Source organism: Carettochelys insculpta, chromosome 22 (assembly GCF_033958435.1).
Source record: "Carettochelys insculpta isolate YL-2023 chromosome 22, ASM3395843v1, whole genome shotgun sequence".
NCBI lineage: Eukaryota > Metazoa > Chordata > Testudines > Carettochelyidae > Carettochelys > Carettochelys insculpta.
Genome location: NC_134158.1, coordinates 12,656,135 through 12,682,749, shown reverse-complemented (window position 1 = coordinate 12,682,749; position 26,615 = coordinate 12,656,135). Strand labels below are relative to the sequence as shown.

Genomic DNA, 26,615 nt, shown 5'->3' with positions numbered 1-26,615 from the left:
GTGACCCCGCAGGGGCCACACCATCACCCGCAGGGCAGCCTGAGCACGGCCCTGTTAGCTCCCCCGCGCCACTGGTGGGGGGAGTGGGGGGGGCGACCCACCCAGGAGCTGCTGCTGCCGGGGGGGACCCCAGTGAGCCAGGCACCCCTCCCCCGCTGCCCGGCCACAGAGCTCCCCCACCCCCACCCAGAAGCACCCTGCGCCCCTGTCAGGGGCTGAGGGGTCCGCCAGCACCGCCCCCCGGCCTCAGGCAGGAGCGACTCTGCGCAGGGGCTGGAAGAGGAAGTTTATCAGAGGACAGAGCCGCAGCGCAGAGCCCGTCCTTCCAAGCCCTCCTGGGGAGGGGAGAGGAGCCCGAGGGGTGCCCCGCTGGGGTTAGCCCCCCTCTGCACAGGCTGGCTCCTTCCAACTGCCGCCTCGCTCGGCTCCCCCCTGCTCTGTGCTCAGGGCAGAGGTGTTACCTGCCCGCTCGGGTACAGCCCCAGCCCCAGCCGGGGGGAGCTGCTCAGCCTGTCACACGCCCCTCCAGCCTGACTCCCGCCCCCCCCACGCCGTCACGCCCGGGCCCTGCGAGGCGCTCAGGGGCCCCCGGCTGTGCAGCGCCAGGTCCCGGCCGGGGGAGGGGCGGCAGGTGGCTTCGCTCAGTAGTGGGGGGGCACCGTCCGCAGCGCTTCCTCGGGCTCCCGGCTCACGTCCACGTTCTGCAGGGAGAGCCGCGGCACAAGGTCACCGGCAGCGCCCCCGGCTGGCCCCGCGCTGGGCAGCCGGAGCCCGGGGGCTGTTACGGGGCGCACTCGCTTTCCCGGCGCCCGCAGGGCTCCCAGCGGGGGCGGGGCAGAAAAGGACCCGGTTCGGCTCTGGCCCCCGCGCCGCGCTGCGGGCCGGGCCGGGCTCTCACCTGCGGGCGCTCCCGGTGCGTGTTCACAGCCTCCACGTTGAGGAAGATGGACTCCACCTGGCAGCCTGGCGCGGCACAAAGGATCGGGCCCGGCTCGCAGCGCAGCGCAGCGCCGCGCAGCGCCGGGCCCCAGGGGACGGGCCGGGACTCACCGTAGGCCACGGGGGTCAGCTGCAGCACGGTGTGCAGGGGGCATCGCAGGTAGGGCAGCTCCTCTGGGGCAGAGCGGGGCGGTCAGGGCGCCGCCAGGGGCCAAGGCGCTGTCCTGAGCCGCCCCCGGCAGGGAGCAGCGGGGACAGGGCCGGGCGCCGGCAGTGCCCCGCTCCCGGGGGCAGAGCGAGCGGCCCGGCCCGGCCCTCACCTCACACCCCTGGGCTGATTCCAGCGGCGGGGGCGCTGTGGGGCTGGGGGGCGGGTCCCGTGGGGCTGGCAGCTGGAGGGCGGGGGCGCGGGGGGGAGCTGTTGCCGTGGGCCTGGGGGGCGCCAGGGCTGGCAGCTGGGAGACGGGGGCGCCGGGGGGCTGGGGGCACCGTGGGGCTGGGGCTGGCAGCTGGGGGGCGGTTGCCGTGAGGCTGGGGCTGGGGGGCTGGGGAGCCGGTTGTCGTGGGGCTGGGGCTGGGACCTGGGAGCTGGGGGGCGGGGGCGCCGGGGGGGCTGTTGCCGTGGGGCTGGGGGGCGCCAGGGCTGGCAGCTGGGAGACGGGGGCGCCGGGGGCACCGTGGGGCTGGGGCTGGGGCTGGGGGGCGGTTGCCGTGGGGCGGGGTCGCCGTGAGGCTGGGGCTGGCGGGGGGTGGGGGAGCCGGGGGGCGGTTGCCGTGAGGCTGGGGCTGGCGGGGGGTGGGGGAGCCGGGGGGCGGTTGCCGTGGGGCTGGCCCTACCTGCGCTCTTGTCCAGGAAGTAGGCCAGCAGGCAGCGCATGACCGCCTGGTGGCAGATCACCAGCACGTTCTCCTGCCTCTCCAGCTCCATGATGACCGGCTCCAGGCGGTGCACCAGGTCCTCGTAGGACTGGGGACGATGTGGGGTGAGTCCCGCCCGGCCCCGCCCCTCACCGCCCGGCCCGGCCCCGCCCCCGCCCCCGCCCCCGCCCCCTCACCTCCCCTTTGGGGTAGCGGTAGCGGTACTTGTCCTGATCCCGCAGCGCGAACTCCGCGGGGTGACGCGCCTGGATCTCCTCGTAGGTCATCTCCTCGCACACGCCCTGGAACGAGCCGCGAGTCGGGGCTGATGCCGGGGAGGGGCGGGCCACCGCTGGGGGTGGGGAACCGGCTGCTGGGAGGCGGGCGCTGTTGGGGGTTTGCCAATGGGGGGACCGGATGCTGAGGGGGGCGGGAGCCATTGGTGGGGCTGGACACTGTTAGGGGGCGCTGGGTGCCATGGGGGGGCGGGCGCCATTGGGGGGGCCGGACACCGTTGGGGGGACTGGGTGCTGGGGGGCGGGCGCTGTTGGGGGGCCCAATGGGGGGACTGGATGCTGGGGGGCCGGCGCTGTTGGGGGGGCGGACACCGTTGGGGGGACTGGATGCTGGAGGGGCACCATTGGGGGGGGGCGGACACCGTTGGGGGGACTGGATGCTGGGGGGGCACCATTGGGGGGACTGGGTGCTGGGGGGCGGGCGCTGTTGGGGGGCCCAATGGGGGGGACTGGATGCTGGGGGGCCGGCGCTGTTGGGGGGGCAATGGGGGGACTGGATGCTGGGGGGGAGCGGGCGCCATGGAGGGGGGGTCCTCACGGCGTCAAGCTCGTTCAGCGCCTTCCACTGCTCGTAGGGCACGCCCAGGGCCTCGGCCGTCTGGATCGTCCGCTTCATGTGGCTGGTCCACACCTTGAGGTCCCGGATGTCCTGGCTGCGGATGAAGCCGGCCAGGGCGCAGGCAAACTGGGAGGGCAGAGGAGGCGGCTCCGAGCCCGGCCAGGCAGGCCCTGGCCCCCCGGGGAGCTCCCCGCCCGGTGCTGCCCCGACCCCCCTCCCACGGCCCGGGCGCTGCAGCCCAGGTGGAATAAATGTGCGCCCGAGGGGGCCGACCCCTCCCCCACCTGCGCGCCGCGGGGGGACAGCCCCGAGTCGCCCCCGATGCGCCCCCGCAGGTTGAGCTGGCTTTCCCCGTGGCGGCTCAGGTAGATGGTCCGCGGCGTCACGTGAATGTTCATCAGGTAATAGACGGTGCGGCTCTGCACGTGGTCCTGCACCCGGTTCACCAGGTACCGCAGCCCCACGTTGTAGATCTTGATGTAGGACAGGGAGCTGGAGGGGAGGGGCGGGTCAGGGCGCCTGGGGGGGCCTGAGAGCCGGGACGCGGGTCTCCCCCCAGCTCGGGGGGACAGTGGGGTGCAGGGGCCAGGACGGGTCTCTCCCCGTGTGCGAAGGCAGTGGGGCGCAGCAGGGGGGCGGGGTCTCTCCCCTCAGGGGGCGCGGCGGGGGGGCCGTGGGGCGCGGCGGTCAGCGGGGTCTCTCCCCGCCCGAGGGTCGGCGGGGGGAGGGGTCGGTCCCCGCTCGGGGGGCGGGGGACGTGGGGCGGGGTCTCAGCGGGGGGGCGGGGTCTGTCCCGGGGCGGGGGGCGGGGGGCGTGGCGCTCACCGGGGGGGCGGCGTCTGTCCCGGGGCGGGGTCTCTCCCGGGGCGGGGGGCCGGGAGGCGGTGCTCAGCGGAGGCGGGGGCGGGGGACGTGGGGCGGGGTCTGTCCCGGGGCGGGGGGCCGGGGGCGCGGCGCTCAGCGGGGGGCGGGGTCTATCCCGGGGCGGGGGACCGGGAGGCGGCGCTCACCGGGGGGCGGGGTCTGTCCCGGGGCAGGGGGCCGGGGGGCGCGGCGCTCAGCGGGGGGGCGGCGTCTGTCCCGGGGCGGGGGGCGCGGCGCTCAGCGGGGGCGGGGTCTGTCCCGGGGCGGGGGGGCCGGGAGGCGGTGCTCAGCGGGGGCGGGGGTCGTGGGGCGGGGTCTGTGCCGGGGCGGGGGGCCGGGAGGCGGCGCTCAGCGGGGGCGGGGTTTGTCCCGGGCCGGGAGGCGGCGCTCAGCGGGGGCGGGGTCCCACCTGTCCAGCTCGGCGTCCAGCGGCTCGTAGGTGAGCTCGTAGCACTGGATCCTGCTCAGGAAGTCGCCCAGCACCTGCTCCCGGTCGTAGCCCGTGTAGTCGGGGCTGCTGAGCTTCACCTGCTGCAGGGCGAGGCCGGGGCCGGGGCCGCGGCCGCGGGTGAGCCGGGGGGGCACCGGGCTGTTCCCCCCATGTGTGGGCGGACGCTGCACCAGCACGTGCTGCGGTGAGGGGCTGGGGGCGGCCAACCCCAGTGTGGGGAGACGCCTGGGGACCCGGCCAAGCTGCTCAGACCCCCGGGGCAAAGGGGGGGTGACACGGCGGGGCAGGCCAGGCCGCCGGGGGCGCACAGAGAGGCTGTGGGCACCGGTCCCCGGGGGGCCGCGGCCAGACCGGGGTCTCACCTTGATGTTCTCCTCGATGATGTCAGGGTCATCGCAGACCGATTCGATGAAAAACACCTGGGGGGGCAGACCGCAGAGCTCGGCGCCGCGAGCTTCCCCCGGCAGCGCCCCCAGCTTCCCCCCCCCCCGCGAGCTTCCCCCGGCAGCGCCCCCAGCTTCCCCCCCCCCCGGAAGCTTCCCCCGGCAGCGCCCCCAGCTGGCCCCCCCACCCCCTCCCATGCCGCGAGCTTCCCCCGGCAGCGCCCCCAGCTTCCCCCCACCCCCTCCCACGCCGCGAGCTTCCCCCGGCAGTGCCCCCAGCTGGCCCCCCACCCCCTCCCACGCCGCGAGCTTCCCCCGGCAGCGCCCCCAGCTGGTCCCCCACCCCCTCCCACGCCGCGAGCTTCCCCCGGCAGCGCCCCCAGCTGGCCCCCCACCCCCTCCCATGCCGCGAGCTTCCCCCGGCAGCGCCCCCAGCTGGCCCCCCACCCCCTCCCACGCCCCGAGCTTCCCCCGGCAGCGCCCCCAGCTGGCCCCCCACCCCCTCCCACGCCCCGAGCTTCCCCCGGCAGCGCCCCCAGCTGGCCCCCCCCACCCCCACGCCGCGAGCTTCCCCCGGCAGCGCCCCCAGCTGGCCCCCCACCCCCTCCCACGCCGCGAGCTTCCCCCGGCAGTGCCCCCAGCTGGCCCCCCACCCCCTCCCACGCCCCGAGCTTCCCCCGGCAGCGCCCCCAGCTGGTCCCCCACCCCCTCCCACGCCCCCAGCTGGCCCCCCACCCCCTCCCACGCCCGAGCTTCCCCCGGCAGTGCCCCCGGCAGCGCCCCCAGCTGGCCCCCCCCCACCCCCACGCCGCGAGCTTCCCCCGGCAGCGCCCCCAGCTGGCCCCCCACCCCCTCCCACGCCGCGAGCTTCCCCCGGCAGCGCCCCCAGCTGGCCCCCCATCCCCTCCCACGCCGTGAGCTTCCCCCGGCAGCGCCCCCAGCTGGCCCCCCCACCCCCTCCCACGCCCCGAGCTTCCCTCGGCAGCGCCCCCAGCTGGCCCCCCACCCCCCTCCCACGCCGCGAGCTTCCCCGGCAGTGCCCCCAGCTGGCCCCCCAACCCCCTCCCACGCCCCGAGCTTCCCTCGGCAGCGCCCCCAGCTGGCCCCCCCACCCCCACGCCGTGAGCTTCCCCCGGCAGCACCCCCAGCTGGCCCCCCACCCCCTCCCACGCCGCGAGCTTCCCCCGGCAGCGCCCCCAGCTGGCCCCCCACCCCCTCCCACGCCGCGAGCTTCCCCCGGCAGCGCCCCCAGCTGGCCCCCCACCCCCTCCCACGCCCCGAGCTTCCCCCGGCAGCGCCCCCAGCTGGCCCCCCCACCCCCTCCCACGCCCCCAGCTGGCCCCCCACCCCCTCCCACGCCCCGAGCTTCCCCCGGCAGTGCCCCCGGCAGCGCCCCCAGCTGGCCCCCCCCACCCCCACGCCGCGAGCTTCCCCCGGCAGCGCCCCAGCTGGCCCCCCCCACCCCCACGCCACGAACTTCCCCCGGCAGCGCCCCCAGCTGGCCCCCCACCCCCTCCCACGCCGCGAGCTTCCCCCGGCAGCGCCCCCAGCTGGCCCCCCATCCCCTCCCACGCCGTGAGCTTCCCCCGGCAGCGCCCCCAGCTGGCCCCCCACCCCCTCCCACGCCCCGAGCTTCCCTCGGCAGCGCCCCCAGCTGGCCCCCCACCCCCTCCACGCCGCGAGCTTCCCCCGGCAGTGCCCCCAGCTGGCCCCCCACCCCCTCCCACGCCCCGAGCTTCCCTCGGCAGCGCCCCCAGCTGGCCCCCCCACCCCCACGCCGTGAGCTTCCCCCGGCAGCACCCCCAGCTGGCCCCCCACCCCCTCCCACGCCGCGAGCTTCCCCCGGCAGCGCCCCCAGCTGGCCCCCCACCCCCTCCCACGCCGCGAGCTTCCCCCGGCAGCGCCCCCAGCTGGCCCCCCACCCCCTCCCACGCCCCGAGGTTCCCCCGGCAGCGCCCCTAGCTGGCCCCCCCACCCCCTCCTACGCCCCCAGCTGGCCCCCCACCCCCTCCCACGCCCCGAGCTTCCCCCGGCAGCGCCCCCAGCTGGCCCCCCACCCCCCTCCCACGCCCCGAGCTTCCCCCGGCAGTGCCCCCGTCAGTGCCCCCAGCTGGCCCCCCACCCCCTCCCACGCCGCGAGCTTCCCCCGGCAGTGCCCCAGCTGGCCCCCCACCCCCTCCCACGCCGCGAGCTTCCCCCGGCAGCGCCCCCAGCTGGCCCCCCACCCCCTCCCACGCCCCGAGCTTCCCCGGCAGCGCCCCTAGCTGGCCCCCCACCCCCTCCCACGCCCCCAGCTGGCCCCCCACCCCCTTCCCACGCCCCGAGCTTCCCCCGGCAGCGCCCCCAGCTGGCCCCCCACCCCCTCCCACGCCCCGAGTTTCCCCCCGGCAGTGCCCCCGGCAGCGCCCCCAGCTGGCCCCCCCCACCCCCACGCCGCGAGCTTCCCCCGGCAGCACCCCCAGCTAGCCCCCCCCACCCCCACGCCGCGAGCTTCCCCCGGCAGCGCCCCCAGCTGGCCCCCCACCCCCCGAGCTTCCCCGGCAGCGCCCCCAGCTGCCCACCCCCTCCCACGCCGCGAACTTCCCCCGGCAGCACCCCCAGCTGGCCCCCCCCACCCCCACGCCGCGAACTTCCCCCGGCAGCGCCCCCAGCTGGCCCACCACCCCGCCCCCACGCCGCGAGCTTCCCCCGGCAGCGCCCCCAGTTGGCCCCCCCCCCCACGCTGGGAGCTTCCCCCAGCTGGCCCACCATCCCTCCCACACCGTGAGCTTCCCCTGGCAGTGCCCCCAGCTGGACACCCCTCTCACGCTGCGAGCTTCCCCCGTCAGTGCCTTGGGCCAGTCCCCCATCCCCTCTTACCTTGTAGCCATGCTCTCGGGCAAACTGCAGGATCATGGTCCGTCGTTCCCGCGTTGTGTTGGTGGCATCGAACACCTAATGGCGAACAGGCATGAGGCCGGGTCGATGGGCTCGTGGGCACCTCGGGGGGGGGGGCACTTACCGCGACCTGTCCCTCCTCGCGGCTCAGGTAATTATGGACATCCTGCAGGGCAGCCAGAGCGCACTGCCTGGGCGGGCAAAGGAGAGGGGGGTCAGACCCTTACACAGATCCCACTCCCCTTCAGGCCATGATGCGAGCTTCCCCCCAGCAGTGCCCCCAGCCGGGTCTCCCCGGGAGCTGCGAGCTTCCCCCCAGCAGTGCCCCCAGCCGGGTCTCCCCCGGAGCTGCGAGCTTCCCCCCAGCAGTGCCCCCAGCCAGGTCTCCCCCGGAGCTGCGAGCTTCCCCCCAACCACCTGCTCACCTGCGTATCTGCATGGCCTCATGGTTGTCTGGCCGGAAGAACTCGTAGCTCTTGTAAGTCTGCACTGCCTCCCGGCGGTACTGCCCCAGATTGAACACTGCAGGGAGACGGGGGTGGGCAGAGGTCCCCCGCTCCCCCACTCCACAACTCCTCAGAGCCCCGCGCTGCCCCCCACCCCCACCTGTGGGCCCAGTCGGCCTCCCCGCCTCACCCTTGGTGGGGATCCCAATCCAGTTCAGGTAGCGGGTCAGCTTCTTGGAGATATAGGTCTTCCCACGGGCCGGCAGCCCCACCATGACCACCATGGTGGGTGAGTTGGTAAACTGAGGCACGGAGGCTGTCGGGTGGGGGGAGAAGGGTCACAGTTAGCCGGAAGGAGGGGGGCTATGCCCCCAAGCTGCTCCCAGTCGCGCCCCTGTTGCCCAGCGCCAGGCAGCGCAGCCCCACTCACAGCCCCTGCGCTGACGCAGCCGGTTGCTGCTGCGTGGGATCCAGACTTTCTGCAGAGGGCTCTGGGTGAGCTCCCCGACCTCGGCCGCCATCCTGCCCGGGAGTTCGCCCCGTGCCTCAGCCCCCCCTGCTGGCCCTTGCCCTGGGCCCACCCCCGGGCGGCCTGCCCAGCAGGAGAAGGGCCCCGAGCTGTGTACTCTGAAGATAACTGCGGTCACTGCCCTCGGAGCTAGCCAGTGCCTGCCCTGGGGCTGGAGGGGAACCAGCACCCTGCCCCATCCCTGCCCCCCAGAGCTCCGTGGAGGGGCCCCCTGCCCCATCCCTTCCCCCAGAACTCCCTGGAGGGGGCCCCATCCCCTGCCCCCAGAGCCAGGGGAGAGCTGGCACCCCTGGAGGGGACCCCTGCCCCAGAGCCAGCCGTGGTAGTGCCCCCGCCCGGCTTTCCCCCGATCCCCTGTGTGCCCAGGAGCCTGGTCAGTGCCCCAGCTTGAGGCCAAAGGCTGATGCGCTCTACCAAAGGGAGACCAGCTCAGTGGAGGGCATTCCCCTGCCGAGCTGCAAGTGGGGGCTGGGTAGGGCTGGGTGTGAACCCAGGAGTCCTGGCTCCCCGGCCCCACTCAGGGCCCACGTCCGCCATTGTCCCTCGTCAAGTGATCTCTTCACTGGTTTTTGCTCCATGGCTCGGGGCCGTGGGGTGCGAGTGGCTTTGAGGGGCTCCCAGGGGCCCTGGGGTGAGGCTGTGGGGCATGTGGCGTAGGGGGCTGGAACAGCCCCACATCAGCTGGGGAGCTGTGCCCGACAGAGCCATGTGCCCCATGGAAAGGTCACAGCTAATCTCACACCCAGCCTGGGAGTGGGGCTGGGAGCCAGGACTCCTGCGTTCGCTTCCAGCTCGGGGTGGGAGGGAAGGGGGCTAGGGGATAGACCGGGGGGCTAGAAGCCGGACTCCTGGGTTCCTGCCCGGCTCGGGGGGGCTCATAGGATCGCCCCCCCTGTGCCCCGCCCCGCACAGGGTGTTGGGGCGGGGAAGTGCAGAGGTCAAGGCTGCGGGAGGGGACCCAGCTCCCGGGGGCGGGGCTCTGCTCCCTACTGTCCAGTAGCCAAGATGGTGGACCAGGGACACCGCAGACCCGCTGCCCTCTTCCAAGATGGCCGCCAGGGCGTCGCTAGCGGCTGGGCGGTCACGTGACGAGCTGTCACGGGCCCTCCCCAGTGTGTGACCCGGATCAGCCGCGTCGGCCCCGGGTAACCGGCCGGGGCTGGGGGTGCCGGGGGTGGGGATGGGGGACTGGCCGGGGGTGACGCGGGGGTGGGGATGGGGGTGACGCGGGGGTGGGGGCCGGGGGTGCCGGGGGACTGGCCGGGGGTGGGGATGGGGGACTGGCCGGGGGTGACGCGGGGGTGGGGGCCGGGGGTGCCGGGGGTGGGGATGGGGGACTGGCCGGGGGTGACGCGGGGGTGGGGATGGGGGTGACGCGGGGGTGGGGGCCGGGGGACTGGCCGGGGGTGGGGATGGGGGACTGGCCGGGGGTGACGCGGGGGTGGGGGCCGGGGGTGCCGGGGGTGGGGATGGGGGACTGGCCGGGGGTGACGCGGGGGTGGGGATGGGGGTGACGCGGGGGTGGGGGCCGGGGGTGCCGGGGGACTGGCCTGGGGTGGGGATGGGGGTGACGCGGGGGTGGGGATGGGGGACTGGCCGGGGGTGACGCGGGGGTGGGGGCCGGGGGTGCCGGGGGGGTGGGGATGGGGGACTGGCCGGGGGTGACGCGGGGGTGGGGCCCGGGGGTGCCGGGGGACTGGCTGGGGGTGGGGATGGGGGACTGGCCGGGGGTGACGCGGGGGTGGGGGCCGGGGGTGCCGGGGGACTGGCTGGCAGAGACCCGGATTGCTGTGGGCGCAGAGCGCTCTGGGGAGACGGGGCAGTGGGGCGAGTGGGGGAGGGACGCTGGCTTGGCCCGTGGGTGGAGATGGGGGGCTGGGCCCTAGTGCCACGTCTCTCACTGCCCCTCACTCCCCTCTGCAGCTGCTTGGCGCTCGGGTCCGGAGGGGCCCCCGAAACCTGTCCTCAGCATGGCGCAGCAACGTGGGGTGAATAGCCTGCGCTTCAACCAGGACCAGAGTGAGCGGTGCCCCCGGAACCCCACCTCCGCGCCCTGTAGGGAGAACCCAGGAGTCCGGGCTCTGGGCTTCCCCCTCGCGCCCCCCCGAGCTCTAACCTTTAGGCATGACTCCCATCCCATGGAACCCAGGAGTCTGGGCTCTGCCCCTGCCGCCTGATCTAACCTTAGATCTCTTCCTCTCCCACGGCCAGGGAGAGAACCCAGGAGTCCGGGCAGCCCCTTCCCCCCAGCAGGCTGGGGATAACCCCATCTCTGACCCCCCCTTCCAGGCTGCTTCTGCTGCGCGATGGAGTCGGGCGTGCGGATCTATAACGTGGAGCCGCTCATGGAGAAGGGCCACCTGGGTAAGTGCTCGGGGGGCTGGGAATGGGGGATACCCACGCCCAGGGGGCCAGGGTGGGAACTGGCAGGGTAGGGTGGGGTGGGAAAGGGGGGCTGGGGCCTGTCCCCTCCTGGGGTGCTGTCTCCCCTGGCCCGGGCTGGGGGTGCTGGCTGGCGGGGGGGGGCACAGCTGCCTTGGACCCACCCTGCTTTCTGCCCCCCAGATCACGAGCAGGTGGGCAGCGTGGCCCTGGTTGAGATGCTGCATCGATCCAACCTCTTGGCCATTGTGGGGGGAGGAGGGAACCCCAAATTCTCAGAGATTTCAGGTATGTCAGGGGCTCGGAAGGACTTGGCTTGGGGAGGGGGGCTGGGAGCCTGGACTCCTGGGGTCTCTCCTGGCTCCAGGAGGGCACAAGGGGGGCAGGGTGGTTCAGGGGGTAGCACTGTCTGCTGTCACCCTTCCCCCCACAGTGCTGATCTGGGATGACGCCCGTGAGGGCACCGGGGGCAAGGACAAGCTGGTTCTGGAGTTCACCTTCACCAAACCTGTCCTGGCTGTGCGCATGAGGCACGACAAGTGAGTACGGACCCAGGCGTCAGGGCTGCCAGGCACTCCCCTAGCAGGGGCAAGAACCCAGGCGTCCGGGCTGCCAGGCACCCCCCTAGCAGGGGCAAGAACCCAGGCGTCCGGGCTGCCAGGCACCCACCTAGCAGGGGCAAGAACCCAGGCGTCTGGGCTGCCAGGTGCCCCCCTAGCAGGGGAAGAACCCAGGCGTCCGGGCTGCCAGGTGCCCCCCTGCCAAACAGGGGAGAGAACCCAGGCATCCGGGCTGTTTGTGTTTCAGGATCATCACTGTGCTGCGGAACCGTATTTACGTCTATTCCTTCCCGGAGAATCCCACCAAACTCTTCGAGTTCGACACACGGGACAACCCCAAAGGTGCCCCCCAGCGTTCCCTGCAGCCCCCCCCGGCCCCTCTGGGCACTTACAGGCCCACGGCCTCCCCAGCCCCACAGGTTCCTAAAGCCACGCCCCCCCGACCCCCCCCAGGCCCTCTTCTCTCACATTGCAGTGCCGCCCCCGTCCCACAGTGCCCCCTTCCCTGCCCCCCGCCGGCCCCACGGTGCACCAGCTGGGCCCTCTCTCCCCAGGACTCTGCGATCTCTGTCCTAGCCTGGAGAAACAGCTGCTGGTGTTTCCAGGCCACAAGTGTGGGAGCCTGCAGCTGGTGGTGAGTGAGAGAGTGGGGGGCTGTGGCGGGGGGCACTGAGGGCTGTCTTGTGCTGCAGGGGTGGAAGTTGTGGCAGGATCTGATGGGTGGGGGGGAAGCAGGGGGGGTGGGGGTTGGAGGCCAGGCCCCCCTTCTCACCCACACACCGCCCCAGGACCTGTCGAGCACCCAGCCAGGCACCTCATCAGCTCCGTTCACCATCAACGCGCACCAGGGCGAGATTGCCTGCATCTCCCTCAACCAGCCAGGCACCGTGGTGGCCTCGGCCTCGCGCCAGGGCACCCTCATCCGCCTCTTCGACACCCAGAGCAAGGAGAAGCTGGTGGAGCTGCGCCGGGGCACCGACCCCGCCACGTTGTACTGGTGAGAGCCCCTGGCAACAGTTTCCACCCCCCCGCCAACACCCCCACCACGTTGTACTGGTGAGAGCCCCTGGCAATGGTTTCCACTCCCCTGGCAACACCCCCACCACGTTGTACTGGTGAGAGCCCCTGGCAACGGTTTCCACTCCCCTGGCAACACCCCCACCGCGTTGTATTGGTGAGAGCCCCTGGCAACGGTTTCCACCCCCACCCCCGCCCCACCGTGTTGTATTGGTGAGAACCCCTGGCAACGGTCCCCCCCCCCCCCCCCCCGGCAACGCCCCCAGCGCGTTGTATTGGTGAGAGCCCCTGGCAACGGTCCCCCTGGCAATGCCCCCACCGCGTTGTACTGGTGAGAGCCCCCCCCCCCGCCCCCGTGCTCGATTAGCGAGACGCCCCCGGCCTCTGGCCCTGCCCCACTCCAATGGCGATTCTCTCCTGGGGGCGGGGCAGCACTGGGGGAGGGGCAGGCTCGCGGCGCTGCATAACCCACCCAATCTTTGTAGCATCAACTTTAGCCACGACTCATCGTTTCTCTGCGCGTCGAGTGACAAGGGGACCGTGCACATCTTTGCCCTTCGGGACACGCGACTCAACCGCCGCTCCGCGTAGGTCCCCCCCGACTGCCCCCCAACTACTGCTCTGTGTAGGGCCCCCTGCACTCCCCGGTACCCTGACTGCTCCCCAACTGCCGCTCTGTGTAGGTCCTCCCACGGCCCCCCCCCCCACAACCGCTGCTCCGTGTAGGTCCTCCCACGCGCCCCCCCCAACCGCTGCTCTGCATAGGTCCCCCCGTACCCCCCCAACCGCCGCTCCGTGTAGGTCCCCCCATGTCCCCTGGTACCCCCTGACTGCCCCCCAACTGCCGCTCCGTGTAGGTCCCCCCCTGCGCCCCCCCCACTGCCTCTCCCCCGCCCCCCCACATAAGTACCCCCTGCTCCCCCAAGCTGCTGCTCCGCAGGGGTACCCAAACCCCTGCCCTCCCGTCCAGCAGTGGCACACCTCTGCTCGTGCGAGGAGAGGTGAAAGGGACCGTGGCCCACACCCCCTCCCCCTCCCCCACAGGCTGGCACGTGTGGGCAAGGTAGGCCCGGTGATCGCCCAGTACGTGGACTCGCAGTGGAGCCTGGCCAGCTTCACGGTGCCGGCCGAGTCGGCCTGCGTGTGCGCCTTCGGCCGGAGCTCCGCCAAGACCGTCAACTCCGTCATCGGTCAGTGGGGTGGAGGGGCAGGGGGGGTAGCTTGGGGCGCCCCTCCCCCCCATGTGCTCATCCTGCGTCCTTCCTGCTCCCCAGCCATCTGCGTGGACGGCACCTTCCACAAGTACGTCTTCACGCCTGACGGGAACTGCAACCGCGAGGCCTTCGATGTCTACCTGGACATCTGCGACGACGACGACTTCTGAGGCCCCGGGGCCGCCCCACGCCAGGCCGCGCAGGAAGGGCTCCAGCGGGGGCCTGCGTGCTTGGAGGGGGAGCAAACACCCCCTCTGTAACCGCCAGCGCTGGCAAGCGGCCTGGCCCAGCTCAGCCCCCTGCAGCGAAGGGCTTTGTACACACTGCGCTTTGCACAATGCCACGTGAAAAGCTGAGATCTGCTGAACGTCCGTGTGCGGCTGCAGTGTGGAGCCAGGCTGGGCCGGGCTGGGCCATGGGGCACTGCCCCTCCCCACTGCCCCCTTCCCTGCCCCTGTGCCCCAGGTGCAGTGAAGGGCCAGGCAGCAGCTGGGGCAGGCAGGCAGGCACTTGTCCCTAGCATTGCTGGCCGGGGGGTTGGCGGGTACTTGGGGTGTTGGGCTGACGTCCCCTGGGCACCAGCTCTGCCCAGCACCAGCCCGTGGTGCACAAGAGGGAGCCCAAGGAGCCTGCCACACATGCACTGTTAACCTTGTATTGCAGCCAGCAAAGCGGACACAGTGGGGCCTGGGGGGGGGGCATTTGTGCAGGGCCAGCACAGGCCCCTGGGTACCGAGCTTCACTCGCCCCCTGCTCCAGCATCAGCCCCCCAGGAGTCCTGGGGAGCGAAACCAGCTGGGGGCCCAGGGGCATGGAGCAGGACTGTCTTCGTGGGGGGAGGGGGCATGGCCCTGCAGGGAGAAGATGGGGGGGGCTGAGTCAAGGCGTGGGGCAGGGACCAGCCTCCAGCAGATACATGGGGCGGGGTCAGAGTCCCTGGCTGCTGCTGGTGAGTTGTTTGGCACCTGTAGCCCTTTAAAGGTGGATTGGTTCATCATGGATGGGGGGGGGGGGATGTGAGCTCCTCCCCCCTTTTCTTCTGCGTAGGGCTCAGAGTGGAGCCACCGGCTCTTCCCCAAACTTCAGGCGGTGAGCCAGTGCCTTGGCTGGCACCAGGGTCTGGGGCAGGAGGAGAACAAGAGGTGTCAGCATGGAGAAGCCTGGCTTATTCCCCCCACCTCAACTGCTTCCCTCTCCCGCTAATGGAATGTGTTACCCCCTGCAAGAGAGAATGGAATAGTCCAAATAAAGGCACCCCCCATAATGGAATGGTATGCTCCAGAAGATAATTCCACCCTAAGCCCCAGGACTGACGCCCCCCCAGCCTCAGCGGATGATGGAGTGGTCCAACAGGAGGTCTGTTTGCATTGCAGCAGGAGTGGGGCAGAGCGGGTAAGTGCAGGGCCAGGTATGAAATGCCATGTGTGGTTCCCCCCCCCCCAAATAATGGAACATCCCACCCCAGGAGAGATGGCATGGGCATTAGAGCAGTCCATTCTCATGGGAGGGGGGGGGGGGGCAGTGCCACACCTGGGGCAGGAACATTCCATTCCAGGAAGTTTGGGTTCCCCAGCTGGGATGCTGCCAAAGCTGGTGGGGGGAGGAACATCCCAGCCCCAAATTAACTCCTTCAGCCCCATACAGCCCCCAGAGCTGACAACCCCCACCTTTGGTTGTAAGGGGCTATGTCATGTGACCATGAAGAGAGGCGGAGCTTACTGGATGATGGATGTATGATTGACAGGCATAGCACCAGACCGACAGGTCAGCGTAACTCAGCACCAGCGGGTGGCTGGAGATGGAGCCATGAGCCAGCATGTGCTGACAGACGTACCGGCCACACAGCACCTGGGGGAGAAAGGGTTAATGGCCATTGGGGTAGCAGTGTGGGGGGGGAGGGAGGGGTACCAGGGTGGTGGGGGGCTGGGCCGGCGAGGGCTGGGAGGAGGGAGGGGTATCTGGGAAGGGAGGGGTACCAGGGCATGGGGGGAAGGTTACCAGAGAGCAGGGGAGGGGGGGCTGGGGGTGAAGGGTACCAGGGTGGGGGGGAAGCTGGGGAGGGAGGGCTGGGGGGGAGGGAGGGGTACCGGGGGGGGAGCTGGGGAGGGCTGGGCGGGGGGCGCTGGGGACGGAAGGGTACCGGGGAGGGAGGGCTGGGGGGTGAAGGATAGCAGGGCCGGGGGGAGGCTGGGGTACCAGAGTGGGGGGGGGGGCTGGGGGGGGCTCCCGGGCTGGTTAGGAGCAAGGGTCCGTCCGACTCTCACCTGGTAACAGCTCAGACAGACCCAGTTCTCGCCCTCACTGCCGCATTCCTCGCACGGTGCCTGCACGTCCAGCCCGGCTGGTGGGACAGGCTGGACCGAGTCCAGGTGGGGGCACCAGGGCAGAGGGGTCACGGCGTAGAGCATCCCCTGGAGAGAAACGGGGGAGGCAAGGATGGAACCCAGGCGTCCTGGCCCCCCAGCCCCCTCCCCGCCAAGCAGAGAACGCAGGTGTCCTGGCCCATGAGAAGCCTTGGGCAGCAGGAAGACGGGGTGGGATGGGGAGATGCCAGGGACTGGGGGGCCCAGGGGAGGACCAGAGGCGGCTGGACAGGGAAGGGAAGTGGGGTGGGGTGTCCCCCTTACCATGTCTGCAAACTCCACCTCCAGGGCGGCTGCTTCAGCCAGGAGGCCGGGGGGGTCCTGGGGAGAGGAAAGGGGAGACATGATTTGTGACTCCCCCCATCCAGTACAGACCCCCCAGGTGAGACCCTCCCCCCGGACTTACCTCTGACACCTCGGCAGCTACAGGCTCCGCCCCTCCCAAAGCCCCGCCCAGGGGGGTGGGATCAGGGCTCAGCTGGGCAGGGCCCGAGGTGGCGCCTGCCTCCTCGCTGATGCGGAGGGCTCCCAGCCTCAGGGTGGCGTCGGCCGAGCCCTCGGCGGCTGGCTCTGGCGGCTCCTGGCTCGGCCCTGCGAGAGCTGGACAGCCTGCAGCACGGGGGCCGGGGGGCACCTGCTCACCGTCCAGCCGCAGGCAGCTCCAGTACTTGCAGTGCGCGGCTCGGGCCCGGGCCAGGGACTGCAGGGCGCTGGGCTGGGGGGCTGCCAGGGGCCCCAGCTCGGGCAGGGGGTCCCCCAGGAGGGTCCGGGTGCACATAGCCATAGACTCGGAGATCGACACCAGATTGTAGCCTCCCTGCGGGGGGAGGGGAGCGCTGGGACGTGCGGGTGTCTGGCCCGGCCCAGCGCCCTCAGGCAGCCGGGAGGCAATAGCCCACTAACGCCGCCGAGTGGCCCGACTCCAGCAGCACCATTTAACCTGCGGCGCTGCCTCGCCCACCTCGCAGGGGCTCCTCCTTCACCCTGTGGCTCCCTGGAAAAGCGCCAACCTCTGTGGTGAGCTGGGCTGAACCGCCACCGCGGGCAGTGACCAAAGGCCGGCCTGGCTCGGCTCGGTGTGCCCCATGGCCCCTCACTGGGCAGGAACCCACGAACGGCGACGGGCAGAGCAGAGCTCGGACTCCCGGCTGCTCTGAATGCGGCTCAGCTCGGCTCGGCCCGGCACACTCACCAGGAAGGACTCCACAGGGCCCGGGGCTCGCCCACAGCTCAGGGCTTCATGGGGAGCGGGCGGCAGCAGCAGGCGGGCGATGTGCTACCAGAGAGGCCAGCGCCACTCCCAGACTGCCCCCCGTCCCCCGCCTGCACCGCCGGACAAAGGGGCCGGGATTCTGCAGCTGACGCCCCAAAACCAGCAGATCTCGGCCACACTCAAACGGCCCCTTCAGCTCTGGGCAGCAACGGGCCCCTGCCAGCCCCAGGCCCAGCCCCACTTACCTCCAGGACCAGCACGACGCGGCCCCCTGCCAGCCCCAGCAGGAGGTGGGTCATGTGTGCGTAGCATTCGGGGCTCACCAGGCAGCCCCCCAGCGGGTCCCCACGAGCAGCATCAAACCCGGCCGACACCAGCACCAGCTCTGGGTTGAACTGGAGAGAGAACCTGAGTGAGACACCCCCCCATCCCCCGAGAATCCACGGCCCCTGCCCAACCCCTTCCTGGAGAACCCAGGTGCCTGGGGGAACACCCCCCCACTCAGGCCCCCTTCCAGAGAACCCAGGTGTTCGGGGGCACCCCCACCCCCCAGGCCCAGTGCCAGAGAACCCAGGTGCCCGGGGGCACCCCCACCCCCCAGGCCCAGTGCCAGAGAACCCAGGTGTTCGGGGGCACCCCCACCCCCCAGGCCCAGTGCCAGAGAACTCAGGCGCCCGGGGGCACCCCCACCCCCCAGGCCCAGTGCCAGAGAACCCAGGCGCCCGGGGGCACCCCCACCCCCCAGGCCCAGTGCCAGAGAACCCAGGCGCCCGGGGGCACCCCCACCCCCCAGGCCCAGTGCCAGAGAACCCAGGCATCTGGGCACCACCCTGGCAGGACACACCTGGTAGGCGACAGGCAGGATGAGGCGGTGGAGGGCGGCCAGGTACTCGGTGTCGCCCATGCGGGGACCGTTCCAGGGCACGTTGAGAGTGAAGCCGCGGCCAGGCCCCTGTCCCACCTGCTCCGCGTCGGCGTCCTCCGAAGAGGGGAAGAAGGAGCCTTGGTCGTAGCGGTGCAGAGAGACGTACAGGACGCTGGAGAGTGGGAGAGGGGTGTCAATCCCCACAGACCTCCTGGGCCCCCACAGACCCCTCCTGAGGCCCCCAAGCTCGGTACCTCGGATCTTCCTCAAACAGGTGCTGGGTCCCGTTGCCGTGGTGAATATCCCAGTCCAGGATCATCACCCTGCAGAGGGACAGGAGAAGGGTGAAGATGGAACCCAGGTGTCCTGGCTCCTGGCCCCTTCCCCTCTCCCCACCTCACCTCATGGGCCATCCTGCCAGGCGCTGGGCGTAACGTGCCGCCAGGGCCACCGAATTGAAGAAGCAGAAGCCACAGGCCGCATCGGACTCAGCGTGATGACCTGGGGGGCGGACAATGGCCACAGCGTTCTGCACCTGGGGTCCAGAGCAGAGGAGCAGGGTAAGACTGTGCCGCGGTGCAGCCAGCTCTGGGGCTGTGCGGCTAAGGAACAGCCACATATAACGCCGCCAGGTGAGCCCTCTGCATTGGCGGCTGCCTCTGGGGAAGGAATATTTGGAACAGGAAGCGCAGATCCCCCTCACCGCACGAAGACATGACAAAGCGCCGAGGCCAGGCTCGGGCTGCACTTGCGGAGGGACTCCCACGTAAGCCCTGCCCTGGGCCCGGCCCTCACCTGGCCCTCCAGCACGGCCTGCACAGCGTTGAAGGCGGAGCCAGCCGCCAGCCGGGCACACTCATAGGAGCAGCTGCAGATGTAGATGGAATTGTACTGGTCGCCCTGGCGGTGCAGCTCCCTCGGCTTCATGCTGGCTGTGGACTTCACTGTCTCCACGTACGCCGGGCTGCCGGCAGCAGAGAACCCAGGAGTCCGGGCTCCCAGCCCGCCCCCACACAACCGCCCGCCCCCGGGGAGAGAACCCAGGAGTCCGGGCTCCCAGCCCGCCCCCACACAACCGCCCGCCCCCGGGGAGAGAACCCAGGAGTCTGGGCTCCCAGCCCCCTCCCCCCACAACTGCCCGACCCCACTGCCTGCCCAGCACTGGGGAGAGAACCCAGGTGTCCGGGCTGCTCCTCCCCCATTACCTGTGGCACATTCTCAGCTCCTCCTCGTGGGCGCTGCGGGCTGGGATGCGCCAGCACCTCTCTGTCAGCTGCAGCTCCCCGTGGCGCTGGAAGATGCGTGAGATGCGCTGGGGCACCTCTGGGTGCTGGCTGGAGATGGGGGGGGGGGAGGGCAGGACTCAGCGCCCGGATGCCTGGGTCCTTAGGGGGGAGGGGAGCGAACCCAGGAATCCTCCTGCCCAGCCCCCCAAACCTCTCCCCACCACAGCTGCCCTGCTCTAGCCATTGGTCTCCACTTCCCTCCCAGACAGGGTGCGGGGGAGAAGCCAGGCGGAGGGGACCCCGGCGTCCGGGCGGTACCTGTCCCACATGTTGTAATGCTCCATCATGCGCTCGTCATACACCAGGCCGGTGCGGGCGGCTGGGGCGCGTCGCTCGGCTTCGGGGGGGTCGCTCTGTCCTGGGGGGGCCCCAGGGGCCGGCTCCTCCTCCACATCCGCAGCTGGGGGGTCAGGCTCTGGGGGGTGGGAGCCATCAGCTCTGGGGGTGCAGGTGCAGCCAGCCAGCTGCCCCCATGGGGAGGGGTTGCGGAGCCGGCTGGGGGGGGGACCCCAGAGGGGCTGGACTCACCCTCTCGCCTCAGGCTGTGCCAGTGTTTCTCGTGGGCTGCCAGCACCCCAGCCACGGAGCTCAGTGTGCTGAGAAAGGGGAGAAGCCGCGAGTCAGGGGGGTGGGCCCACGCGCCCCTCCCCCCCAGGACCCCACTCACCTGCGACAGGGGGCGACAGGTGGCTCCAGCCGGGGACAGGGGTCCCCCAGGAGGGTCTTCAGCACTGCACAGACCCCCTCGGCCAGGAAGCCCACACTGTAGCCACCCTGGGTGGGAGAGAACATGTCAGCGGCTCTCCCAGCCCCAAGATGCAGCCACCTCTGGGGAACAGTGGCTGGAGAACAGCCTCATATAACACCACCCGGGGCCAGCATGCAGCCACGCTCACCTCCAAGGACAGCAGCAGCTTCCCGCCTGCCAGGGCCAGCAGCAGGTGGGTCAGATGTGCGAAGCCGGCAGACGACAAGGCTGGTTCGCCCTAGGTGCACACATGGTCAGGGTGACGGGCTCCCCGCTACCAGCCCCCGCCCCCCCACTGACGTCCACCTAATGCCCCACCCCCCAGCTCCCGTACCCCCACCAGCTTCTGTCTAACGCCCCCCTCCACCTCCCCCACTGGCTCCCGCCCCCTACACCGCCAGCCCCCCCGGGCTCCTGCCCCCTGTGCCGGCCTCTGCCCAACACCCTGCCCCCCCCCCGGCTCCCGTCCCCCTTGCAGCCCCCACCCTCCCACACTGCCAGCCTCCCCTTGCCCCCCTGCTGGCTCCCACCCCACTGCCAGCCCTGTGCACACGGGGGGAGCTGCTCTTACCTTGGGATCCCCGAGTGAAGCGTCAAACCCGGCAGCCACCAGGACCAGCTGGGGCTGGAACTGAGAACAGAGCGTGAGAGATGACGGCTGCGAGCCAGCACCCTGGAGAAGGGCCAGCACCCCCGGAGGGGACAGGCTGCTCCCCGTTTCCCACCCCTCATACCTCAAAGGCAGCAGGCAGCAAGACGTGGAAAAAGGCAGCGAGATAATCCCCATCCCTCATTCCCACCTACACGAAGAGACAGACCCCTGAGAAGGCTCTTCCAGAGCTCGAGTGCAGCTGCTTCTGGGGTGGGGTGTCTCGGAACAGCCACATATAATGTCACTTGGGCCCGGCTTGGCTCCCACACTGCCCCAGCCTACCTCATTCCATGGCACGCTGATGCTGAATCCCTCTCCACAGCCCTGCCCCACAGCAGGGCTCTTGGACGCCAGCCGGTGGGGCTGGAACCTCCCGTCCTCAGAGCGACAGATGGAGAAACAGAGAACGCTGCCGAGAGACGGCGCAATGAAGGGCCCGTGGCCGGTGCCCCTCACTTCCGACCCAAAGCCCCACTGGCCTGGCCCGGCCCAGCCCTGCCCCTGCCAGTGCCCCTCACTTCCGGCCCACAACCCCCTCGGCCCCACTGGTTCCCCTCACTCCCAGCTCGCAGCGCAGCCCAGCCCAGCCCCCAAGCCCAGTGGCGTCCCTCACTCCTGACGGCAGCCCCTGCTTCGAGGGCTGGCCCCACCTGGGATCCTGCTCAAAGAGGTGCTGCACGCCCTGTTCCTTGGGAGCGTCCCAGTCGACGATCAGGATGCTGAGAGGAAACAAGAGCCTTGTTATGGGACTCAGCTCCCGCCTGGCACCCCCCACCTTGCTCCTCAAGGCAGCCTGGCTCCCAGTTCCACCCCTCACCGCTCTACGCCCAGGCTTTGCTGGGCGTATTTGGCTGCGATGGCCACATGGTTGAAGATGCAGAATCCGTCCATCTGAGCGCGGTGGGCGCAGTGTCCTGGTGGCCTGGAGGGGAGACGAGCAGGGCTAGCAGAGAGCTCCCGCCATGCCAACATGCAGCCAGCTCTGGGGTGGAGCAGCCAGGAAACAGCCGCATAGAATGCTGCACAGGAATGAGCTGTGGCTTGTTGCTGGCTGCCCTGCCCCAGAGGTGGCTGCAGCTCAGCCCTGTCCGTTGCATGGGCCAATCTCAGCACCTGCTGCCAACAGGGCTCCTGTCCTGAGGAGAAAGACCTGGGGGGAGGAACCCAGCCCAGCGTGGGCTGTGCAGATCTGGGGCGGAGGGGAGTGGGGAAGAGGTGGGATTCAGAGGGATTAGACACAGCCTGTGCCACACACCCTGGTGAAGCCAGAGGCTGGGGGACCTGGGGAGACAAACACCAGGCTCAGGACTGGGGTTCACCTGGGAACCCAGCCTTGGACTGGCAATGTAATCTGAGCCATCTGGGGGGACCCTGCCCCCCGCCACTCCCCTTCCCCCTCACCGGATCAGCGCCAGCCCATTGCGCAGCTCCCCCGTCTGCACCTTCTCCAGCAGCCGCAGGAGGCAGCCGCTCGCCAGCCGGGCACATCGGTACGAGTTCTGGGGCCAGAGAAATGCAGAGCAGGGCTTGGACACATACACCCCCACGGCACTGGGTAACTGTCCCCCAGGACCCCCCAGCCCTGGGAGAGAACCCAGGCATCCGGGCTCCTGCCCACCCCTCTGGCCCTTTGCAACCAGCCCCAACTCCCCTGCCAGAGCTGGGAAAGGACCTAGGCGTCCGGACTGGCCAGCAGGAGCTCACCGGGTGCAGAAAGACTGAGCTGCAGGTGTCTGACAGGGCCCTCAGCTGCTCCTCGCTCATCTGCTCCGTCGACTTCACCAGCTCCATGTACCCCTGGCTGAGAGAGCACTCCTCATTCCCAACCCACAGCCCCCCGGCCACCCTCACTCCCGACCCACAACCCCTGCCTCCAGCCCAGCCCAGCCTTGGGCACCCCCCTGCCATACATGCCTGTGGACAAGCAGAATCTCTTCCTCCGTTGCCAGCCGGGCCTGTGAGGGAGAGGAGGGGCCTGTAGCTGGAAATGCCCCTGACCCTGCCGCCCAAGGCCAAAGGACCCCGGGGACCGGACCCAAGAGTCCTGGCGCCAGCCCCTCCCCCATCTCTCACCTCCAGCGGGACGCAGCGCTCCCACAGGCCGCACTGCACCAGCTTCTCCCTCACGGCCGCCAGCCGCGCCGGGCGCTCGGGGCAGCTGGAACAGAACCACAGAGCCAGAGAAAGCGGGTGGGGGGGGCGGAGGCCAGGAATGAGGGGCACCGGCAGGAACGGGGGTGACGTGCCCCCCCATGGGACTGGACCAGACAGGGGAGGGGCGCTTACAACCCTACAGCTCAGCTTCAGCCCTGGGGGCGAAGAGTCAGGACCTGGGATTAGGCTTGGCTGCGGGGGAGGGGCTGGGACTAGGGCCAAGGGCAGCGAGGCGACTACCAACCCACGAGGGGATTAGGATTAAGGATGGCGAGCCGAGTACTGATGGAGCTGCTGGGTTCGGGAAGGGACTGGGCCTCAGATCAAGGGCAGCAAGGCGATTACCGATGAAAGACAAAGTGAGATTGGGATTAAGACCATCGAGCTAATCACAGAAACAAGAGAGCAAAACCCAGATTAGGGATGGCGAGCCGATCACAGTTCGCAAGGAGACCATGATGGGGATTGGAACAAAGGCAGGCAAAGTGATGGCCGATCAGAAGGCCCAGATTAAGGCCGGCGAGGCGATGGCCGATTAATGAGACAAGTGAGGTTCACAGGCCGAGAAGAGCCCAGTGCAGGGGTGGTCACAACCACGTGAACCGGACTGTGGCCCTGGGACCCGCTCCCAGTACCTGTCATCCCACAGGCAGTGGAAATCCATGAGCTGCTCGTCAAAGGCCAGGCCTGTCCCTGCGGGGAGCGCCCCCTCCACACCCAGATCCTGGGGGAGGAGAAATCACAGTGAACCCAGGCACCTGGGCAGCCCCATCCCAGCACTTCTCCCTGCCCCGTCCCATGAGGTCCTCTTTCCTTCCCAGAGCGAGAAACAGAACCCAGGCGTCCGGGTTCCCACACTCTAACCCCAGCCCCTCAGAGCCAGGCACAGAACCCAGGCGCCCGGGTCCCCAGCCCCCACACTCTAACCCCAGCCCCTCAGAGCCGGGCACAGAACCCAGGCGCCCGGGTCCCCAGCCCCCACACTCTAACCCCAGCCCCTCAGAGCCGGGCACAGAACCCAGGCGCCCGGGTCCCCAGCCCCCACACTCTAACCCCAGCCCCTCAGAGCCGGGCACAGAACCCAGGCGCTCGGGTCCCCAGCCCCCACACTCTAACCCCAGCCCCTCAGAGCCGGGCACAGAACCCAGGCGCCCGGGTCCCCAGCCCCCACACTCTAACCCCAGCCCCTCAGAGCCGGGCACAGAACCCAGGCGCCTGGGGTGCCACCTACCAGGTGCTGCAGCCCCGATTCGAGCTCGTCCGCATCCTTGTTCATCCTTTGGGCTCGGCCGCGGCGCTTGGTTTCAGGGAGCCCAGGGCTGCGACGGGGCTGGGGGCCCCTCCGGCCGCCTCGCTTCTGGGGGCCCCCATGTGGGGCAGGGAGGAGAGTTACACACTCAGACACCCCCAAACTCCGCCCCCAACCGGGGCAAACCCCGCCCCCTCGGACAAGAGCCCCGCCCCTCCATATCGCCCCGCCCCGCTCCGCCCCCCTGCGACTTACCATGGCCACGTGCTGCACCGCTCACCTCCCCGCGGGCCGGGCGGGGCCGGGTCTCTCCTCCGCCGGGCAGCGCCGGGGGGCGGCCATCGCTCTGCGGGAGGGGCCGGTCAGAGCTGCGGGGGGGAGCCAGGGGTGCGGGGCCCCGTGGGGGGCGGGGCCCCGCGGGGGGGAGGGGGGCCAAGCGGGCGGGACACCGCGGGGAGCCGGGGCCGGGAGTGCGAGTCCCCGCCGGGGACAGGGGGCCGGGGCCGGGAGTGCGGGGCACCATCTCACCTGGTTCCCAGGGCGCCTCCCCCGTCCAGATGGTCTCTTCCAGGCAGGCGCAGCGTGATGCTGTCACCCAGCCGTGTCCCGCCCCCTCCGGGACAGACCATTTGTCCTGAGCATGGGGGAGATCCGGAAGAAACCAGTCACGCTGCCTGTGTGGGGAATCCTGGGAGAGACCGTTGGCGGGGAGCATAGGCTGGTCCAGGAGGGACCAGGGGCGAGGTCAGGGCGGCACGGGGTGTGGGGGCATTCACCCCATGACCTCTCACCCGGTGACCTTTTGCTCACTTGACCTTTCACCCCACTGCATTCTCCCTAGGAGTCCCCCCCATCTTGCCCCTTCGGAACCCTGTGCTACCTTGGACCTCCAGCCCCTCGGGGACCTGGCCCCACCTGGCCTTGCTCCCTAGGGAGCATCACAGGGCATAATCCACCGGCGGGCTCACCTGATGAGGAGATGCAGCCGCTTCTGGGGTGGGACGGGGGAACAGCCACATACAACACCCAATGGGGGCTGAGGCAGAGGTGGTAATGGGCTGCCCTGGAGCAGTGATGGCGCTCAAATAAACAGCCTGAACCCATGACAATAGCGTGCCTGCCCCGTGGAAGGGCCCAGCCCTACGCTGGGCCTGGGGCAGCATCCAGGACTAGAGCCCCATCTCCAGTTCCCAGCCCTTCTCCACATTCAAGTCCCTTTGAAGCCAGTTCCCAGCGCCTTGCCTACCCAGCTATTATCTAGGGGGCTGGAGGCGGGAAGTGACCCCTGGCCTGACCCGATGGGGCAGATAACCCCTCTCCCTTCCTGCTTTGATCCCAATGCAGGGAGGCGTGGAAAGCAGAGAAAGCCAGAGATGAAGCCATACGTGGCTGGGGCTCTCATCCCCCCTGCACTAGACCCTGCTCCCCCCATCATCCTGCCAAGGTGCCCCATTTCCCTGATTCCCCCAACCCATCCCCCACATTTTCCTTCCTGTCCCTGAGATCTGGGCAGTGAGAGGGCCCCAGTTTTGCTCACCCTCCTGGTAAAGAGCCATCTCCTAGATTCACCCCAACTCTTCCACAGTGCACCCAACCCAGGTGACCCCCCCAGATGCTGCTCGAACTGTCTGGGAATGTGTGGCTCTGGGCCTGTCTGTGCCCCTTCTGCCCACAGCAGTCACAGCCCGGGCCTTGTTGTGTCCCTTGGCTCGGCTCACCCGCTCTGGCCTTGGCGGTCTGCCTTGGGCGGGTGAGGGGTTTACTGGAGTACCCCTGCTGGGGGGCCCAGGGCGACCCTCTTCTGCACCGCTGCGTCCCGGTCCCCCGGGCGTTCCCCATTGCCCCGGAGCATCTGTCTGTAAACTGAGGGTCCTTCGGCTTCCGGTCCGGCAGCCGCGCGCTCAGGTCGGGCGGGCAGAGCTCACGCAGCTTTTCCAGCACCAGCCGATCAACCAGTCCTCTGGGGCCCGGGCCCTGCCCCGTGTGCCCGCTGGCGGCAGCGCTGTTCCCCCTGCCGTGCCAGTGCCTGGCAGGTCTCCCATGGGTGCCCCTCGGGGCTCAGCCCGAGTTCGCTCAGCAGGGAGCAGCGCCGCATCCCCGCCTTGTAGCCCATGCACCTGGGGGGGTCCTGCCCCCTTTGAACGGGCACAGGATGTTCCTTTCAAAGCCCCATGGTGCCCGGAGCTCCCGCCCCCACTTGGACTCACCACTGCAGGAGCAGCTTTAGCCCCCCAGTTCTGCCCCTGCAGGCTCATATGGTCTCTGCTTTTCCTGGCCCTCCAGCTCCCTCAGCCTCAGTTCAACTTCCAGATGCTTCAGTTCCCCGGAGGAGATGCTGAGCGGGGAGGAGCTGCCACTGGCCATGGAGATCCCAGCAGCCCTGGGGTTCATCTAGCTGTTCCCCGCCCCTTCCCGAGCCTTAGCTGGGCAGGGGTCTGGAGTCTCCCCAGGGTCTGTCTGCCAGCTCCCTGTGGGGTCTGGCCCCAGCTCCAAGGCGTGCTCGTTCTCCAGCCAGGTGATGAGCTGGGCTGTGGAGGATCTGCCACTAGGGAGCCTCTCTCCCTGCCCTTCAGCACACCTGGGCCTCGCCCTATGCCCTAGTCACGTATTGCCGGATGCTCCAGCCATGGAGTAGATCCCACTTCTTCCACCAGCTGCAACAGGGTTCAGGGGTCCCCAAGCGCTGCACCCCAGCCGCAGCCAGGAGCGA

General features: G+C 70.5%; 3 protein-coding genes across 9 annotated transcripts; 1 reads left to right on the top strand and 2 right to left on the bottom strand.

Moving 5' to 3' along the window:
• Window positions 1-221: 221 nt before the first annotated feature.
• Window positions 222-9,251, bottom strand: PFKFB1 (6-phosphofructo-2-kinase/fructose-2,6-biphosphatase 1). The gene is made up of 14 exons (XM_075017592.1): window positions 9,193-9,251; window positions 7,864-7,989; window positions 7,653-7,749; window positions 7,352-7,418; window positions 7,210-7,284; window positions 4,330-4,386; window positions 3,926-4,047; window positions 2,937-3,144; window positions 2,632-2,778; window positions 1,995-2,099; window positions 1,777-1,906; window positions 1,051-1,113; window positions 899-963; window positions 222-701 (listed from the first exon to the last, which is right to left on the bottom strand). The coding sequence occupies exons 2-14, from the start codon at window positions 7,955-7,957 to the stop codon at window positions 642-644; spliced, it is 1,290 nt and encodes a 429-aa protein (XP_074873693.1). The 5' UTR covers window positions 7,958-7,989; window positions 9,193-9,251; the 3' UTR covers window positions 222-641.
• Window positions 7,273-14,644, top strand: WDR45 (WD repeat domain 45). Of its 5 annotated transcripts, XM_075017520.1 has the most exons (11): window positions 9,292-9,347; window positions 10,126-10,221; window positions 10,492-10,566; window positions 10,768-10,872; window positions 11,018-11,123; window positions 11,392-11,486; window positions 11,699-11,778; window positions 11,933-12,141; window positions 12,647-12,748; window positions 13,206-13,351; window positions 13,436-14,644. In XM_075017520.1, the coding sequence occupies exons 2-11, from the start codon at window positions 10,173-10,175 to the stop codon at window positions 13,543-13,545; spliced, it is 1,077 nt and encodes a 358-aa protein (XP_074873621.1). In that variant the 5' UTR covers window positions 9,292-9,347; window positions 10,126-10,172; the 3' UTR covers window positions 13,546-14,644. The 5 variants fall into 5 exon arrangements, with proteins under 5 accessions (XP_074873618.1, XP_074873619.1, XP_074873621.1 ...); XM_075017517.1 differs by lacking the exons at window positions 9,292-9,347; window positions 10,126-10,221 and adding an exon at window positions 7,273-7,378; XM_075017522.1 differs by lacking the exon at window positions 10,768-10,872.
• On the bottom strand, window positions 14,011-24,538 carry HDAC6 (histone deacetylase 6). Of its 3 annotated transcripts, XM_075017410.1 has the most exons (28): window positions 24,434-24,538; window positions 24,161-24,251; window positions 23,888-24,013; window positions 23,292-23,380; window positions 22,576-22,660; window positions 22,417-22,457; window positions 22,207-22,303; window positions 21,904-22,001; window positions 21,320-21,424; window positions 21,153-21,221; window positions 20,785-20,911; window positions 20,585-20,650; window positions 20,422-20,481; window positions 19,999-20,088; window positions 19,770-19,876; window positions 19,631-19,698; window positions 19,361-19,517; window positions 19,022-19,150; window positions 18,612-18,780; window positions 18,218-18,351; window positions 18,071-18,139; window positions 17,796-17,988; window positions 17,197-17,346; window positions 16,145-16,555; window positions 16,003-16,059; window positions 15,640-15,786; window positions 15,095-15,223; window positions 14,011-14,494 (listed from the first exon to the last, which is right to left on the bottom strand). In XM_075017410.1, exons 2-28 carry the CDS (start codon window positions 24,161-24,163, stop codon window positions 14,426-14,428), a joined length of 3,045 nt encoding a protein of 1,014 aa, XP_074873511.1. In that variant the 5' UTR covers window positions 24,164-24,251; window positions 24,434-24,538; the 3' UTR covers window positions 14,011-14,425. The 3 variants fall into 3 exon arrangements, with proteins under 3 accessions (XP_074873511.1, XP_074873509.1, XP_074873510.1); XM_075017408.1 differs by lacking the exons at window positions 22,417-22,457; window positions 22,576-22,660; window positions 23,292-23,380; ... (1 more) ...; window positions 24,161-24,251; window positions 24,434-24,538 and having other exon boundaries at window positions 18,612-18,684; window positions 22,207-22,318; XM_075017409.1 differs by lacking the exons at window positions 16,145-16,555; window positions 22,417-22,457; window positions 22,576-22,660; ... (2 more) ...; window positions 24,161-24,251; window positions 24,434-24,538 and having other exon boundaries at window positions 22,207-22,318.
• Window positions 24,539-26,615: the final 2,077 nt, after the last annotated feature.